Source organism: Callorhinchus milii, unplaced genomic scaffold (assembly GCF_018977255.1).
Source record: "Callorhinchus milii isolate IMCB2004 unplaced genomic scaffold, IMCB_Cmil_1.0 Scaffold2, whole genome shotgun sequence".
NCBI lineage: Eukaryota > Metazoa > Chordata > Chondrichthyes > Chimaeriformes > Callorhinchidae > Callorhinchus > Callorhinchus milii.
Window position 1 is genome coordinate 37,293,761 of NW_024704743.1, and position 18,956 is coordinate 37,312,716.

The following is an 18,956-nucleotide window of genomic DNA, read 5'->3' on the forward strand; positions in this document are numbered from 1 at the left end:
TTTATTTAACGCCTTTCACATTGGGAAGACATCTAAAGGCACTGGACAGTCGAGCTGGGGGTTGGATTCTGGAGGGATCTGGGGTGGGGTTGGGGTACTGGAAGATGACTGAAGGCAAGATCAAAAGGAAAATCTTGAGATGGACCTTGAAGGAGACGAGGAAAGGGGAGAGGCAAAGGGATTCCGGATGGAATTTCAGAGAGTGGAGGCAGAAAGGCTGAAAGCCCGACTGACGATGATGGTGCAGGCAGGGCGGGGCATGTGAAGGAAGCTATTGCCTGCCAAGTGGAGGGAGTAGATGACTTAGTAGGGTTTTAGAAGGTTATGGAGGGCAGGAAGGGCAGGACCGTGAAGGGATGTAAGAAACGAGGCTGAGGATCTTGAACTCAATTCTCTGGGTAATGGGAAGCCAGTGGATTCAGGCAGGGATGGGAATGAAAGGCTAGTTAGAGCCTAGTGTGGAAGAGGACACAAGCTGCAGAGTTCTGAATGGTCTGAGTTGGGAAATCTGGTGAGCAGAGAGTTGGAGTAGTCAAGCCTGGGCGTATTGTGACTTGAACTCACATAGTCTACGGTGAAACTCTAATACAGCGCTAGGGGGGTGTTGCATTGTTGGAAGTGCTGTCCTTTGGATAAACCGAGGACCCGTTTACGTGAACATTAAAGATCCCATGGCACTATTCAAAAAGAAAAGGGAGTTTCTCCTTCTATTCTGGCCAACAATCCCCCAAATAATATTGGTCATTCACTCCATGCCTGTTTGTGGAACGTTGCTGTGCATATGCTGGCTGCCTTGTTCGCCCATAAAATAGTCAATCCAATTTACAGTACATCCTATGAAGCACTTTGAGATGCCTTGACAATGTGATAAGGCACTATATCAAATGCAAGAATTATTAAAAGCATGGATAAGGGTCTCGGTAGTTTGAGGGGAGAGGTAGTGGCAGAAGTGGGTAATGTTGTAGAGGTGGTAGAAAGCTGAGAGGGTCAAGGTACGGATGTGGGATTTAAAGAACAGTTGAGATTTGAACAAGACACTAAGGTTTTCATTTCCTCTGTGAGGTAGATTGCTGCTGTCAGTGCCTGAGGTGAGCCAAACAGGAGAGCTTCTGCCTTGTTGACATTCAAGCGGAGAAAGTTAGAGCTCATCCAGGACTTGATGTCTGACAGGCAATCAATCAGATAACACCAGTTGGAGCACCATATGGAATTGAGGGCAGAGGCTGAGAGATACAGTTGGGTGTAATCCAAGAACACTTCAATCCCACTACATAAATACATTTTCAGGATTTTAAATGGCTTCCTTCGTTACAGCTGTGACTTGGAGCCTTTTCCAGGGTTTGTGGAGGAGACAATTGTATTGGTGTTATTAGGCAGGAAACTATTTGTGTAACCAACTAGTGGGCAATAAGGCTAGCCAGCGGCTGCTCTTCCTATTGCCGCTGAGATACATTGTGGTCTAGTCTCATTCCCGCAGCTTTAAACATTGTTCTCAGTGTTACACAAGTGCATTCCTTTTCATTTTGGAATCTAAATAAATGCTTATCATCTAGTGCACTGAGATATTTATGCAAAATGGTAGAGAAACACAAACATGGTTTAGCTTATCCTCACTGCCAGCTCCTAGTGTGCTAATAAATTGCACTAGTATTGTTCACCAAGTTGAAAGAAAATCCAGTCAAATGTAATTCCCATTTCTCAAATGTGTTGTAAATGTGTGTAGCACAGGATTGCATATGCATTGTTAGTGGGTAAAAAGGGAATAAAATGTCTGTTTGTCAAAACCAGCCATTCCTTTGAGTGTCGTTAAAAGAAAATTTAAAAAATGGGAATAATTACTTTTCTGTCTAGTAATTCACAGTGAGAACAAATAACAGATTGTGCAAGCACAATGTACGTGCCAGAGCGAGCTAGGCCAGTCATGCTCTCTCCTGGCCCCCTGCTCCTGTATTATCCTTTCCAGCCTTAATCCCCTGGTAGCGTTGGCATAATTAGCCAGTTACACTTCTTCACTACATCACCATTTTAGTTTTCAAGCACATAGCATAGTGTCTCATAGCACAACATTCATTTTAAATAAAACCCCAAATAATTCCTGCAGAGCACTACGCAGAATGCACAATTTAAACTGGACATCCCAGTGGTTAATCTGGTTAATGTATAAATAGGAATTTGCATTATATTTTAAAAGATTTACCGTCAGTCATTGAAAGAGTAAATTTAGACAGACGAGTGGCCGTTTTGAGTCATGAAATTACTTGTAAATGTCCAGTGAGGATAGAATCAACCTCAGCTGTAATGTCTCTCACAGTCAAAAAGTCTGCCATTACTTATTGTCCAAGATTAACAAGAATAACCACTCGGGTCAGGTATCAGGTGCCAAGCCAGATTAAGCACCTTGATATCCTCCTGATATGAGAAAGGAGCTATAGAAATGTAAAATTGTATATTATCACTGGCACCTGTGAGCTTGTACCCCATCAACAATCACCACTTTCAGGAGCGGTGGAAAGAATGTTTTTTAAAAATGAAGTAAAAGATAGCTGACTCAATTTCTTTTTTGAAACCATGCTGTTTCCCATGGCACATTTGGAAGGTACTGCAAGGTAGATCTATGAAGCATTGAATTGTATTAAACTGCAGGTTTCCAGCTGCATGCGTTTTCTTTGTCAGTGGTATGGTAGTGTTTAGCTCCTTATACTTGAATTTTAATGTCATTGTTTGTTCCTGCAGGCAGATCAGCGCTTTGTATGGAATGGGCACCTCCTGCGGGAATTTGCTGCACAGCCAGAAGTGAGTTGCTTGTTGATCACATATTCTATCTAAAAATAATTCGACCTTTCTTTTTAGTGTTGTTTTGACCAGCTCTTATTGTTGTTGTCTCTGCTTCCTTCCGAGCTGGTTAGTCCTGCAAGTAGATGTCTATAAACGTTTGCTGAATTAAGCCTGTGTTTGAGTGGAGTGCAAAGCAACAAATAGTTGGTTTTGTGATTCACCTTGCTGTGTGAAATAGCATTTCTGAAGGGGAAAAACAAGTGGCCTCACTGGTCTTGTTGGTTTAATTCATATTGAAGTAAAATTGCAATATTCCTAAACACCCATTCTGTTCTGGAAGTGTTAGTCTGTTCTGAATTCTGACTCCATCCTCAAGATAAGTCAAGTATAAAGATAGAATATTGTGTCTAGTTTTGGGGCATTTCACTATAGGATTAATATCAACATCATAGAAAGATGCAGAGGAGTTTCAGAGGAAGGCTGCAGAGGAGCCACTCCAGAGCCCCTCCTGTCTCACCGACAATTTTCAAATTTATTTTCTTCTTCTTGCCAATTTTCTCTTTCTCTCCCATCCCAACCTCTGCCGAAGGCATTGACTTGCTCACTGGGGTACAGATCCACTGGTGCGGGTCTTCCTCTGATACCCAGCCCAATTAGCCATTATTTTAACATGAGCCTTGACTGTGAGTGCAGTCAGGTTATTCTCTTCTGGGAGACATTGTAGCGGAGCCTGGCAGGTTTCCTGTTCTTTCATGGTATCATTTCTACGGCTGAGATCATCTTACTCAGCAAAGATCAGGGGTCAAACTTGTGATTTTTTTGGTTTGTATGGCTTATCAACTCACTAAGCCATAAGGTAAACTATGCTCTATATACTTTGTAGATGTGAGTTCTGCAATGTGTCTTGTGATTCAGGCCAATGAGTGATAAGTAAATGTAATAACCTTCATTTCTATCTTCCGATTGTGTCCAAAGTAGGGTTGCCATTTTTTTTCCGCATTCTAAAACCAATGAGGATGGGAGAGAGAAAGTGAGATTGTGAAGCGTGCCCTATTAAGATTGTGAAGACTGCTTGGGATTAAATGCAATTAGGCAAAGCATATAAATCATGACCCTTGGCAACCTGTTGCAGGCTACTTTATTGTAGGATGCCTAGAGATCAGAAGATGAGCTATCTTTTGTCTCCTGGATGAGAATGACTCCTGCATGGCATTAGGACTAAGGGTAATATTCCTTCAACAAAAGTGAAAAAAACACTTGGTTTGATAACTAGCTTTATCCATTTTGTCTCAAAATTTAAGATCTCCCAGAATTGTGGAAAATTGTTAAATTCTGTCTTACTTTAGAAGTCAGTTCTTTTTAAGAACTGCAAGAAACTGGCTTCTAAATTAAGGCAGAAATTAGAATTTTTCTGTAATCTTAAATTCTAATAAAATGATCTTAAGCTAAGACTAAATGGCTTTTTAGGCCCTTACTCTCCACACAATTTGTATTTAGACATTTTGCAGACTGTTCATCCCAAAGCTAGTGGAGTGATAATCATAGTCCAATACTTGGAACACCCAGAAAGGTGAAATATACTGTACCAGCTTTTGGGAAAAAAAAACTAACCTCATAGTTACTGTAATGTATTATATCTGTACTAACAGGAAAAGTAACAACAACTTGCATTTATATAGCGTCCCTCACGCAGGGCAGCATCCCAGAGCGCTTCAGTAAAATAACTGTACATGATCTGGTTAAGATTTTTAAATTAAAAGTTGATGCATTTTTATTTATGTGACATACTAAAAGTTTTTGATTAATTTCTCTCCTTCTAACTTCCCTCTTCCCAAAGCCATTGTCTCTATTGTTATAACATGCCCGGCACGTTCCAGTTTATAATTATTATGTGTGCTATTCGCAACTTCCTCAATAGAAATAGAGGGTTTTGTGAGTTTTTTCCTGTGCAGAACAGGCCTGTCCTAAATGAATGGGCTTGCTGCCTGGCTGTAAGATTGAAGCCAAGCACAATTCTCGTTTGTCCCAAGCCAATGAGTTGAGTTCTGACCCAGAGGTAATAGCTTCTTCTTATGTTGTTTGCTATTACTGTTATTGCAAAGAAACTGCAGCAACACAGACGTACATTGTGAAGAACAATGTTCTCGGTGGCTATTCCACAAGGAATTTCCACAGGAACACTATAGAAGATGAGAAAAAAATGCATTTTAACGTCCACATTTTAATGTCACTAGATTTCAATTTGCAAAATTCATGTTTATTTGACAACGATCACAATCATTTGTGATTTGGAACTTGTTTGAAATGCTGCATCCCCAATGGGCAAATATTGATAGAACTCATCCTTTCTCTCACCGGTAATTGACAGCTGAGTTAATGTATCTTCTTTTCTTACCAACAGCTCCACAGATTTGCTGTTCCAGTGGTTCATGGTTGTATCCTTTTACAGAATGGTGATGGAGCCAACTATGATGAATAATAATCAAATTCCCACACTAAAGTACATATTAGCAATCATAGGCAAGGGATATTACTGTCCATTTACATTACTGCTCTGTTCATTTATTTCTGACTCAGTGTTCATGCCTGTTTTTTTGGTCAGCCAGGTGTCTGACACATGTGGAAACTCATCACTATGCTCAAGACTATTCAAACCAAACTGAGAGCTCCATACGTTCCATCTATAACATGGAAATTCTCTCCCTGGAGGGTGCATCCTGCTTTCTTAATGCCGGAGAGTATTAGGTGCAGATTGGCAAGAACAAAGGCTTGGGAACGCCAGAAAATGCATGGGATACTGCTGGAGTTTAACCTACTAAAGTTGCATAACTTGCCATTAAGAGCACTATCTGGCAAGCCTTCCCATTGCTTGTCTAGCTACCCATTAGGACTTTGGCTTGCAGGAACTGAGTGGTAAGAATTCCTGCCCCAGTTACTCGTCTGCCCCTCCAGGTCCTGCCGATGAGCCAGGATGTGCTGTCATCAGCAGTGCCCTGGAATACTGCATACCCGCCTGGCTTAGGAACTGGATTACCAAGCCCACCACAGAGGGCTGGCTCGATTCTGGCATTCTGTTGCCAAGCATGTCACGTTGGAGCCAGTTTAGCCACCCCCCACCCCCCACCGAGGAATACCCGTAACAGTTAAAACTGTGTATTTTATTTTGATCTCACTCCCTCTTTAGCTGAAATCCCTATCCATGCCTTTATCAACTTTAGGTTAGATTTCTAAATGCTCTCCTTGCTGGCCTCACTAGCTTCTCCCTCCATAATCTCCAAATCATCTGCACAGTAGTTACTCTATTACACATTTCTTATCTATGACATTTTTCAATAAAACATAAAAAGATAATTGTAGCATTTAACACAGTCTGTATTCTTTCCCACACTATGCTCTGCACACCCATTATCTCCTTCCTCACTAGGCTCCCAGCACTGCAGCAGATCAATAAATCCTCATCCTAACATTCCAGTCCCTTCACAGCCTTGCTGCTCCTCAACCTCTCTTCCAGCACCATTCTCCCACCCTTCCGACTCTGGTCTGCTACTCGGACTAACTTTTTTTGCTCTGGGTCAAGTTTCCCTATCAATACAGAAAGCTGGTAATAAATGTCCTTTTACTAAATAACTTTTCCATATTTACATCTCATTCAGAACTCCGCAGTCTGCATACTGACCCGGACCAAACTCCGTAAACCTATCTCAGCAGTTCTGGCCAGACTCCACTGGCTCCCCATCACCGAACAGATCGACCAAGATCCTCACTATCCTGTTCAAATCCCTTCACTCCCTGGCTCCTCCCTACCTCTCCGACCTCCTCACTCCCCAATCCACCACCCGGCGCCTCCACTTGACTGGCACCGGCCTCCTGCTCGTCCACCGCACCCTCCATTCCAGCCCCTACGCCCCGAAACTGTGGAACACTCTCTCTTAATCCCTCCACCTTGCCCCCTCCCCTTTTTCAAGTCCTGCCTGAAAACCTTTTTTTTCGACCGTGCTTACGGTCACCTCACCCCCCACGCCCCAGTTCGGAGTCAGGCTCAGCCACTGTTAAGCGCTCTGAGACGCTATCCTGGTGGAGGGTGCTATATAAGTGTAAGGTGTTGTGTTCCTCCCGAATGCAGTTACTAGACTGTGGCAGTCCTATGGCACCTTGTTTCAGTGATGCATCTGAATGTTATACATCACCATGCTTTTTAACTATATGAGAACCAACACGACTAAGATCGATGTTCTCTTCTGACACCCATACATATACCATCTGGGATGATTGGATAACTATTAGGAGTTGGAATCCTATGTAAATCCTTCCCCAATCCACAGATGTTAAAATTAACTTTAGTCTCCCTGAGTGGGGTTACATCTTAGTTTTTCACTTTCTTTTATGTTCTGTCTTTCTCTTCTATTTCATACATAAATGTTTCGGATTCTTATTTGAAACACAATATTTTGTATCATTTTTGGACCAATTTTACTGCTTACATGAGCTGTTTTCTGAGTATTTGTTAGAAAAGAACAAGAGTTAAAAACAATTGGAGCAAAAATATTTACTGAACCAAAATGCAGGTATCACTAACATGAGTTAGTTGGACCCAGTGGCTCTTTTTCATGCTGCGTTAATTTATGTAAAATAGTTCTTTTTTTTAAATAAGTAGTCGCTTATCAGGTATTAACTAAAGTGCGAATGACTAAGTTGACTTTACTTCCTTGTTATATCCTCACTAGCAAATTAATACACTCTTATTAATGCAATGCTGTATCCATTGATGACATAATTCCCATTACGTGTTACAAGCTGCACAATAGTGAACCATTGACATGGTTGTTTGTTGGTGTAATTGGATCTCTCCTGCATATTCTATGTCAATTGTTTTTTTTCCCTCCCATTGCTACTGTTTGTGATTTGTTTAATTAAGTGCTGTTTGTCACTTTTTGACTTCCTTATTCTCAGCAGACTGGCATTGACTTTTTGGTTCTGATCTTCCCTTTATCATTAATTCCTGCTTGTAGTCTCTAGTTATTGCACACGTCCATGCCTGTTATTTTCTTGTCGCATGAGTCAGTTGCAATGGTTTCTAGGTTCTTTTAAGTGGGGAGTGAAATTGCAATCTCCACAAAATTGATGTGGAGTCACTTACAAACTCTTGAATGACTTATTTGATGGAAATTTTATTGCATCACTGTTCATTGTGACCGCCTTTCAGAGGAATCGTGCATGGAGGTTGATTTCCTAATATTGCTGCTTCACACTTAACTGTCTCTTTTCATTTGGCTGACAAATTGAAAGTGACAGTAACAGACATCCACTCTATTTCACCATGTTTCCCAACTACTATCTTTTTTTTTCTGTTTTGTTAGTCATTATTTCTTTATATTTCTCTCTCAGTTCTACTTTTTTTTCTGAATTGCTTTAAATTATAAATTTAAAGAATCCAACTTCCCTGTGTATTTAGTGCAATTGTATTTATATTTTTTCTAGTATTTGATAATTTGAAGTAAGGTATGAGCGACTGTTTTGTTTGCCTTCAATTAACAACGTATGAATTTGTTTAATGTACATTATAAATGCTCTATTGTTGGTTCATGACTTCAGTTTGCACATTCATATCAGTGCAATAGTTTTATAGTGGCAGATTGTTCAGTTCATAACAAACTGTCTCAACAGAGCTCCTTACAAAACAGGATTAGCTTTTTCACGCGCTGTGTGTTGCTCCGGAGATTTGTTGGATTACCCAGCACAAAAAATTCTTTTTAAGGGTTATTTCTTCTTTTAGGGACCAAAATTGAAGGCAAATAACTTGGCCTAAGGTACTTATCCCCCGACTAAAGGAGAAGCTGTACAGGTTGTGTAGACACCACTGATAGTACAAATATTGGAAAACCTGCACTTTAATTAAAGCCACAATAGGCTGGTATGATGAACCTTTCTATTTTAAACATTTACGATCAAAGTTGTTGACATCTTTAAAAAATTGTGTTAATATTTGATCTGTTAAGATGAAATAAATTATTTAGGTACATTCTCTATTGAGACTATTTTAAAAATATATATATATATAGTATTCAGCCGTGAGCATTCTGAATGTGCATCTAAGCATAATTTCAGACTGAAATTGATGATTGTTTGAGTTTTCTACTTGTGGATTATAGCTGGTGTCGTGGTTAATGTTATTTATTATGGTGCTCAATAAATGAAAGAGCAACTCAACTAATGGCAGGGCATGGCTCATTATTATGATTAAAATCGTCTTTTCAAATAAATTAGCTGCTACTTTTCACTCTTGTAATGCTTTTTTGAGAAAGCTCTAGGTTTTAGGTAGTAAAAATAATCCTTGCATTTGATATATTCACTATCAGGCAAGGGTAACTCGGAAACAACGTATTTGAGACATTATCTTTGTGAAAGGTGCTATATAAATTCAAAATTTTGGTTTTGTTGAAGACTGGTGCAGATTTCAACTCTTAAATTATTAAACTTATTATGCTTTTATTGATAGCCTCTTCATCTAGATATTTTAGGATAAACTAACTACTATATCCACAGTATTATTTATTGGAGAGGAAATAACTCATTGTATGTAGGGCTTCAATAGACATGTCTAAACACTCTGCCCGAAGCTCAAAATAATTGGACTTGTGCTAATTGTCTATAATTCATGAAGGAAATTAGAGGCTGCTATCGCTTGAGGTTTCAGATGTCATGTTCTGACCCTAGAAGGGCACAAATATGCGTTTATCAGAATGTTTTAAGTCTTATCAGACTTAACGCGTCTCAATGGTATTGCTTATGGTGAGTGTTTAGAAATCAAGCTGTGGTCACCATTTGGGAATGGATGTTGTATAAAGTTTTCTTTGTTCCCTTTATTCAGGTTTGGTTGGTCTCCCATTGTTTTGACGATTAAACAAAACCTCCCCTTCAGTTCTCTGACTTTTGTTGTTTATAGGCCATTCCTCCGGCTTCAAAAACATCCAGTCACTATGACTACACATTGGGTTGAATCTGTTCAGCACCTTGCGGCTAAACCTTATGTTTGGTTCACTTGTGTGAAAATATTTTGCATTGTGCTTAATCCTTGTGTTTTGGGGGGTAGAGAAGTTGTACAGTAATTCACTTTGTTTGAATTAGGAACTTTCTCATTTAATAAATGTTGCATCCAGTCAGTTATAATGGTCAAAAAGGTTTTCCAATGAGGGCTGACTATGTTACTGTAATAATGTCTGGGCATGGGGAAAATGGCTTGTACTAGAGCTTTCCATTTCAAATGGGTTTGACTGCGTGTTTTGTGCAGTATTTGTGTGTACACAAACTGAATTGTTACAGCAACAGCAATTTACACTTATATATTCCCTTTCATGTAACAGAATATCTTCAAGTGCTTTGCAACGATGGGATGGGAGCTTTAGCTAGGTGGGAAAATTTGGAAGCCAAAGGTGCAGTCAAGGAGAGAGTGTTTTGGCCCAGGATTTGAAAGTGAAGAAGGAGAAATCAGGGATTGGGATGGAGGGATTTGTTGTTTGGTTCTCACAATGCCTTCTTGACTCTTACTCTGATTCTTATCAACATCCCTGGTTGCAGGTTCTGGCTAAGTGAGTCAATGCTTGGCATTCTGCTTGACCCTCAGTCCAACTTCATATTCTACATGAACCTGCGTAAGGAGTCCTGGAGCTCAGTGGTTACAGCACTCGCCTCGCAAGCAAGTGACCTGGGTTCGATTCCCGGCAGGGCAAAACCTTGGGCAAGTTTCCTTACTCCACATGCCTGATAATAATCCCTCAAGAAAAAAAACAATAATAAATTGGTCACTTCAATCCACGAATGTTTGTGGGACAATGCCGTGTGCATTTGGCTGCTGGGTTTTGCCCACAAAATATATGGTCAATTCACTTTACAGACGTCTTGAAGATGTGAAAAGCGCTATATCATGCAAGGCTTATATTATATTATATTATATACATTCATGATCAAAACCTTGCCCATCTGCATCCTGTCTCTTACCCCTGCTTCCTCCCCCCACGGCAGGTTAGACTTCTCCAATGTTCTCTCTTGCCAGCCTCCCTAGCTCCAGTCTCCACAAGCCCAACTTATCTAAACCTCTAGCCCGAATCCTATCCTGCACTATCATGAGCATGGCCAGACACTGCCCAATCTCTGCTAAACTCCCTTCACTTTGCTCCTTCTCTTCCTATTTTTACAACCCTCTTGAAAATTCTTCCTCACATTCCTGCTCGGTGCTCTGATCACTGTGAAGTGATACACAAATACAAGTTGTTGTTTGTAAGCTAAGGAAGCAATCGATCTAGAACACTACTCCTTGTTCGGGAATTGTTTTAATGTGTTAACGTTAATTTTTTAACAATCTATGCTATGTTCCATCCTGCTCTGGTAAACAAGTATGATAAGGAAATTTTACTTTGGTTAAATATGATCCTTAACCACCTCCAATGTCAGTCATGCTGGTGAAATGTTGCTGCGTAAATGGAAAATATTTTGACTGGATAATTATCTCCAGGAGGAGTTGCTTCAGGGCGGGAGTTCGATATTACGTTCGTGGTAAGTAATGATATCTTTTAACTAACTAATGAAATTCTCTCTCTGCTTCATTCACACACTGTGCTCATATTTCTCTCTGCTCTTCTTTGTATGTCATTGCTTTTCTTTCTATCTCATTATGTTTGTGTGTGTCAGCTTCTCTGATTTTTATTTAAATTTTTCTCTTTCTTTCTTTCTTTCTTTCTTTCTTTCTTTCTTTCTTTCTTTCTTTCTTTCTTTCTTTCTTTCTTTCTTTCTTTCTTTCTTTCTTTCTTTCTTTCTTTCTTTCTTTCTTTCTTTCTTTCTTTCTCTCTTTTTTTTTCTCTCTTTCTCTTTTTCTTTTTTTCTTCTTTCTGCATTTTTAGACGCGGTTGTTTGATTCACCTCAGATGGGTGAAGGGATGGGTAGGCCATCTGATTTCAAACTCCAAATCTCTGGCAGCAAGTCTGGTACTCAAGTGACTGACAGTTGCAGTTTACATTTTAAGTCTTCACTCAGGTGGATAAACAGTGCAAGTTGCTTATTGTTGTGGGTAAAAGTGCGGTGATCAATATGTGCCGGTTTGGTTGTGACCCACAGGCTCCAGTAGAAAAGCTAATTCAAGAAAACTATTTTGCATAAAATTTGACTGCTTAATTTTTATGTAATGGAATACATCTCATGGTACACATTTGGCACATCACAGATTTTGTTTTGATTAGGCCTTGACCTTTGACTTAGGTTTCAAAATTATATGACCCAGTAATGGGTGTCCCATGTGATTTATTGAAGATTTACAAATATTGTGTTCATTGAAAGGTCAGAAACATTTAGATAAGTTATGCTTTGATGTTGCATCTTTTTATAATTTTCGGCTTTAAATCAAACATTGTGGATACTGAGATGCAATTGTTAAGACATCTTATTCAAAGGTCAGATGCTGAGGTTATCCTGAACTTCCTGTGGCTCAGTTACTTAACTCTCATTAACCCCTCTCTCTCACACTAATCTTTCCTGTTTTGCACCAGCCAAGATCAGCACAAATATTAGGAACGAGAGGCAGTATCTCATCTTCAGTCCATTGATCTGAGCTTTGACTTCAGCAATTTCAGACCTGAGTTAGGGATTCCACCAGTAGATGGCATTCACATTCTGCTGCTTTCCCTTACACTTTGGACCTGTGTCCCACTCCATCCTATGCTTTTCAAATGCCTGTAGATCTTATCCTTCTCTCAGATGACCTTCCCATAGCACTTTACACCTCTCAATAGAATTTCACAATCTCTAAATGGATAATTGACCCATTCGCTGCCTGTTTGTGAAAGTATGTTTGAATTAAATAATAAAAATAATCCTTGCATTTGATATAGCCCTTTTCATGTCTTCCAGACATCTCAAAAGCGTTTCACAGAATATGCTGTAAAGTGAATTGACTATATTTTGGGCAAAATGCGGCAGCCAATTGCGCACAGCAGTGTCCCACAAACATTCGTGGATTGAGTGACCAAGTTATTATTTTTTTTCTTGAGGGTTTATTATCAGACATGTGGAGTAAGAAAACTTGCCCAAGATTCACCCTGGTGGGAATCAAACCCAGGTCTCTCGCTTGCGAGGCGAGCGCTGTAACCACTGAGCTACAGGACTCCACTTTATTGACCTCTTCCTGTTCACCCTTCTGTTGGGTGTATTGTGATTCCTACGTTTCCATCTTTTAAATGGGATTCTCTTTCAGACGGTGGTCAGTATGCATTACCACCATTTTTATTTTTACTTTATTTTCATCACTCAGTTTTTTTTAAATTAAAACTCAATGTTTCCATTTTACTGTGCAAAGCAGGAAGTGATGTCGGCAGCAACCTGGAGTCGGTCATTTTAGTTCTCAGGAAGCTACAATTGTCAGCCTCCAGGTCATCGGATCTCTGCCATCACGTCCTAGGCTTCACATAGTGCGTAGAATACGAGGACACTGGTGACCTACAATAACAATAATCCTTGCATTTGATATAGCGCTTTTCACGTCTTCTAGACATCTCAAAGCGCTTCACAGAATAGACTGTAAAGTGAATTGACTATATTTGTGGGCGAAATGTGGTCCTAATGACACAGAAGGTGTCCATTTTAGCATGAGAGCCGGATGGCACATGGGAAGTAAACAGGGCGACTTCTGTCATGCACAGTCAATGGGGTCCCCATCTCAACCACATTATAACCGAATTAGCACTTTGGAAATGTGTTATAACAGAGCTATATTTAATATGATAATGGATGGACCTTTAATATTAAAAAATCAAATATACAGAAAATTATTGTAATAATCCTTACATTTGGTACAGTGTCTTTCACATCGGAAGGATGTGCCAAACCACTTCACTATTTGCTACGTGCGGTGACTAATTTTTTTGTATGATTGAATTCGACAGCCAGTTTATGCACAACAGTGTGCCACAAACAGCCACAAAGTTAATGACCAATTGTATTTGGGCGGTTATTGTTCAGGATACTCGGGAGAACCGCTTTCCAAATAGAACTGACACTAATCTAAGTAAGTTATGCTGTTATGTAGTCACAGAAGGTCGGTTATACAAGTTACCACAGCAGTCTGTTTTAGGCTTGTGCAAATGATTTGCTATAAGATTACTCATTTTGACAGCTGGTTGGATTAAGCTTGACAAAAGTCTTACAACAGATCGTTTCCAAGTTCTCTTGATCATAAGATGGTACTTAAGTTTGCAATGCATTGGTGCATTTCATACAAGTCACCTTGAATGTGCAGCAAACAAAATTTTGATCAAAGATAGTCAGCCTTTCACAAAGTGTTCTACGACACCCATATTTATCCAGTTCATGTGGATCCTTTCACATCTTCAAGACTGAGGTAGAATAACTATTTGTTAGGTCAGGATATTGAGGGATACAGGGCAAAAACCGGTAATTGAACTTGAGGTACAGATCAGCCATGATATTATAGAATGGCAAAACAGGCTCGAGGGCTGAATGGCCTACTCCTGTTTCTATGTGGCTATTTAAGGGTTCAGGAATTTCAGCTTGCATTTTATTTTTTAACCCTGAAAAATTGAACCTGGAACCTTTTTTTAAAAAGTTTGCTGTGTTGCCACTAAATAGTGCACAACAGTAGCATGTACTTACAAAATAGCAGCTACTGTGCATAGTTTGCATGTCCTGTGTTTGCAATAGTCTTTTGGATTATCTTTGAAACAATTTTGATTGATGTTTTGTACACTTGGAATTCCAGAGACATTTTGAGTCCATTATTTTCAGTCATTTGCACTGTAAAAAATAGCGAATAAGAAAAGTTTGCATACTGTGCTTATGGTTACCCTGCAGAAGGTAGAAGTTTCTAACATCAAAATTTTGGCATGTGAAGTGGAATTAATTGCAGTTACAAAAATCTGATCAATAATTAACATTGGATTATTTTTAAAGAACCTTTCAACATTTTATTTTCAATGCTTGTTAGGTATTGATTCTGAAGGACATGCTGCAAACTTTGTGGAGACTGAACAAATAGTCCAATACAATGGCTGGAAAGCATCCTTGGTGCAGGTAAGTGTGTGATAAATGGGTAATGTTATGACTTTTGTCACCCACTGCACAAGTTGATACCAAGCTCTTACTGAAATTGACAATTCAGGCCTGTTTGTGTTCTGTTTTAAGTTTCTTTTGGAAGAGTGATTGGGATGTGTTCTGTTAAATTCACACTCCAAACATGCAAGGAGTCAATGTAACTCCTGAATGCAAGCAATGAGAATTCATTTTAGAGCATTATCTTATCTGGGTTGCTACCACATCAGCTTGTCTTCCATGGTGCTCATTCTACCCAAAGTCACCTGAAAATTGAATAAAATGCTTGATGTTTGAATGAAGTAATCTGGTCAATCTTTATTGAGTTATTTTCTGATTAGCTGCAAAATAGATTATGAAACCAATGTTCAGCTAATTGGAAACTAATGGACCGGTGTCAGAAAATGGACGGGAGGAGACAGAGAAAAACATAAATATTCTTGCCTGTTTGCTAAAGCCTCAAGAATAAGTAATTGGTGCACAAGAAATGTGGATCATAGAAAATAAAAGGTTAAACAGAGAATAATCAAAAATCAGACAGAGCAATAGTAGTGGCTTATGATTAAAATCCTGTATATTGATTTTAGGGAGTACTAAAATTGCTCCTAATATTTCAGTTTATTTCTGTAATGTCATATCTGAGCCTCATTGTGTGTAATAAATTAGCATAATACTGTAGCCAACCTGGAGTTACAGAGTTCTCCGGGAATACTAGTGCTGTAAGTGTTAAATCTTTGGCGAGCTGTGTAAGGAGTTTTGAGTCTACAAAAATAATGAACTGTTGAGAGTTTTTACTTGGCACTCTTTCCAGGTGGCTCAGATGTTCTTTTGCCTCCTAAGTACATCAAGTACCTTTTCCAACAACAATTGTCAAACATTTAAGTGCAATTTTAACTTACCATCAACATTCACGTTCATTTTCCAAATGAGGGAATCTCACAGTTGAAAAAGATTTATTAGGGACGTCTGCAGTTTACAGTTCACTGTAAATCCAAAGCTAATATTTCTGATTGTAATATATGTTACATCCCTTCTCTAAACACTGGGTCATGATACGAGAAGGCGATAAGTAACTAGGACGTTAAAATTAAGTTTCCTTATTTGTCAATTCACTTTCAGAAAAGTTTTCACTGTAAGCACAATTTAAATTCTTACTTGTAGAATCAAAAGTGCAGCACTGGTTGTTAGTACGGCTGCTATAAAGGCACTCACTTTACACAAGTCAGTATTCTAGAGTATTCAAGCAGCTGCACTCCCACCTTCTCAATTTTTGGCTATAGGAGGGTCTGCACTTGAAAATGATAGACTGCCAAAAAGAAGACTGATAGACCATGGCAAGTTGTTTCATCTTGTCCAGAACAGGAGAACTGGAGGACATAGCCTGCAATTGAAGGGGGGTAAATTCTGATTGGCATTATTCCACACAGCATTATTTCCCCGTGTTTGAATTTTATGTTTCCTTTGTGGGGCTCGGTATTGTATAAAAACATTCTTATGCAGTGAGCCAAAGATCAGAAGACTGAAATTCTCTTGTGAACATGAGTTAAAATTTTGATGTAACCCAACCTACAGGCAAGACTAGTAAAACTAAAGAACATTTCAAAGCCTTAATGAAGATGGTGTTCACCACCTTTTGTATGGAATTAACAGAGCAAGTCGTTCTGCGAGAAGACTGTAAGCTTATTACATCAGTGAACTGGCTCTGCCTATTCTTCTGCTGAGATTGAGAGCAAACAATAACTACTTCACTTTACGAAGAATTTATATAAAGCAACAAATGGAGCATCATGTGCCATGTGCAAAGGTCAAGATCCTATCCTGCTTACAAAGTAAAGCGACAGCCGTATTAACACCAGTTTTGATTCTGCAAGTAAGAATTCAAATTGAAAGAGCTATCTAAATTAGTTCCACTCCCCCGCTCACTCCCTATAGCCCTGCAAATTCGTCCTCCCCAGATATCTATCCAAAGTAATTTCTATTGCAAAGTGACAGAATTTCCTTATGTCTTTTAGCTAACAATAAATTTTAACATTATCTCTTTAAGAATTTGCTTTCCTTTAAGGAAGATAATTTTATTTCAATCCCGATATTTCTGACCTCCCACTCAACCTCTTTTTTAACATTTCAAGTTTTAAAAAAAGTTATTCTTTATCTTATCAGATTTTGGGGGCAGAACAATGTGGTCTAAATTTATAAATTTCCATGGTATCAATTATGAATTACCCAGATGTGCCATGGGTGGACTTTTCTTTGCTCTTTTGTTCCACCCTTCCCCCCATTCTTAGTGCCAATACCTGTGAAGCTGGGTTGTCTATTTGTTTATGGCATACAACTTTACTTTGTTTTGTTTGGCAAAAAAAAACTAATTTGTTACTAATAATCCAATTCCATGAGCCGGAATTCAAATGCACAATCCAGAAATGTACAGATGACAGGACCTCAGGATAGCAATTATTTACTAACTACAGCTTCTGTGTTTGCCTTCAGGCTGTTGCCATAACTACATTAAATGCTCTTGTGATGTTCATTGGCTAGGTTGATAAGAATATAACAAATGCTGGGAATAAGAAAAGGCATTTTTTAAAATCCAACAAAACTGTCACTTTCCAACATCTTCCCCCCAACCCATTTCCTCACTCTCCAGAATTGCAGTTAATCAATAATCCTTGCATTTGGAATAGCACCTTTTTCCATCAGGGAGACGTCCCAAAGCGCTTCACAGGATATACAGGAAAGTGCAATGACTGTATTGTGTAGGTAAATGCGGCAGCCAATTTGTGCACAGTAATGTCCCACAAACAGCCATGGAGTGAGTGAGTAATTTTATTTTAGGAACTGTTGGCCGGGTCACCTGAATAAACTCTCTTCTTTACGGATAGTACTTTGGGACCTTTCATGCCCACATGAATGGGCACATGGAATCTTCGTTTAAAGTCTCATCCAAAGGACCACACCTCCGACAATGCAGCACACCCCCAGCACTGCATTGGACGGTCATCTTAGACTATATGAGTTCCAAGTCTTGACATGAAATTTAGCCCATTTCACCCTCTTGAACCCAGATGCTAAACCTTTACGCATCACTGGTTTAGGCCTCAGCTGGTGTATTGTGTGCAATTCTGGGCACCACACTTTAGGAAGGTTGTCAGAGCCTTGTAGAGGATGCAAAAGAGATTTATCAGAATTAACCAGGGATTAGGCACTTCAGTTATGTGGAGGGAATGGAGAGGTTGGGATTGTTCTCCTTAGAGCAGAGACGGTTAAGGGGAGATTTAATAGAGGTGTTCAAAATTATGAGGGGTTTTGATAGAGTAGAGTCCTGTAGCTCAGTGGTTAGAGCACTCGCTTTGCAAGTGAGAGACCTGAGTTCAATTCCAGGCAGGTCAGGGCGAAACCTTGGGCAAGTTTCCTTACTCCACACGCCTAATAATAATCTCTCCAAAACCCAAAACAATAATAAATTGGTCATTTTCAATCTACGACTGTTTGTGGGACATTGCTGTGCGCAATTGGCTGCCGCTTTCGCCCACAAATGTACAGTTAATTCACTTTACAGTGTGTTCTGTGAAGCGCTTTGGGACGTCCTCCTGACGTAAAAAGCGCTATATCAAATGCAAGGATTATTATTATTATTATAGAGTAAATAAGGAGGAACTGTTTCCTCTGGTGGGTGAGTCAGTAACCAGAGGACAGAGATTTAAGATAATTGGCAAAAGAACCAGAGGCCATTCGAGGAGAAATGTTTTTACCCAGAGAATTGTTACAATCTGGAATGCACTGCCTGAAAGGATGGTGGAAATAAATTTGATTGTAACTTTCAAAAGAGAATTGGATATGCACTTGAAAAGGAAAAATATGCAGGTCTGTGGGGTAAGAGCAGGGGAGTGGGGCTAGTTGGATAGTTCTTTCAAAGAGCTGTCACAGGCACGATGGGCCGAATGGTCTCCTGTAAGATTCTATGATTCCATGACTCTATTTACACTATCTGGTCCAATGGCTTCTTTGGTGACTTATTCTACAAATCTTTTACTTTTTTTGTAAAAACAAAGTTCTGCCTGATTCTTCTCCTTACTTTCAAATGTCTAATGTT

At 39.3% G+C, this 18,956-nt stretch overlaps 1 protein-coding gene across 1 annotated transcript in view; it reads left to right on the forward strand.

Moving 5' to 3' along the window:
* LOC103183929 (SAC1 like phosphatidylinositide phosphatase) overlaps positions 1–18,956 on the forward strand; it is a 58,509-nt gene that overhangs the window by 23,665 nt on the left and 15,888 nt on the right. Inside the window, exons 6-9 of the mRNA XM_007901691.2 lie at positions 2,734–2,793; positions 5,177–5,210; positions 11,224–11,325; positions 14,763–14,848. Coding sequence (XP_007899882.1) covers positions 2,734–2,793; positions 5,177–5,210; positions 11,224–11,325; positions 14,763–14,848 — 282 coding nt within the window. The remainder of the gene's footprint in view (positions 1–2,733; positions 2,794–5,176; positions 5,211–11,223; positions 11,326–14,762; positions 14,849–18,956) is intronic.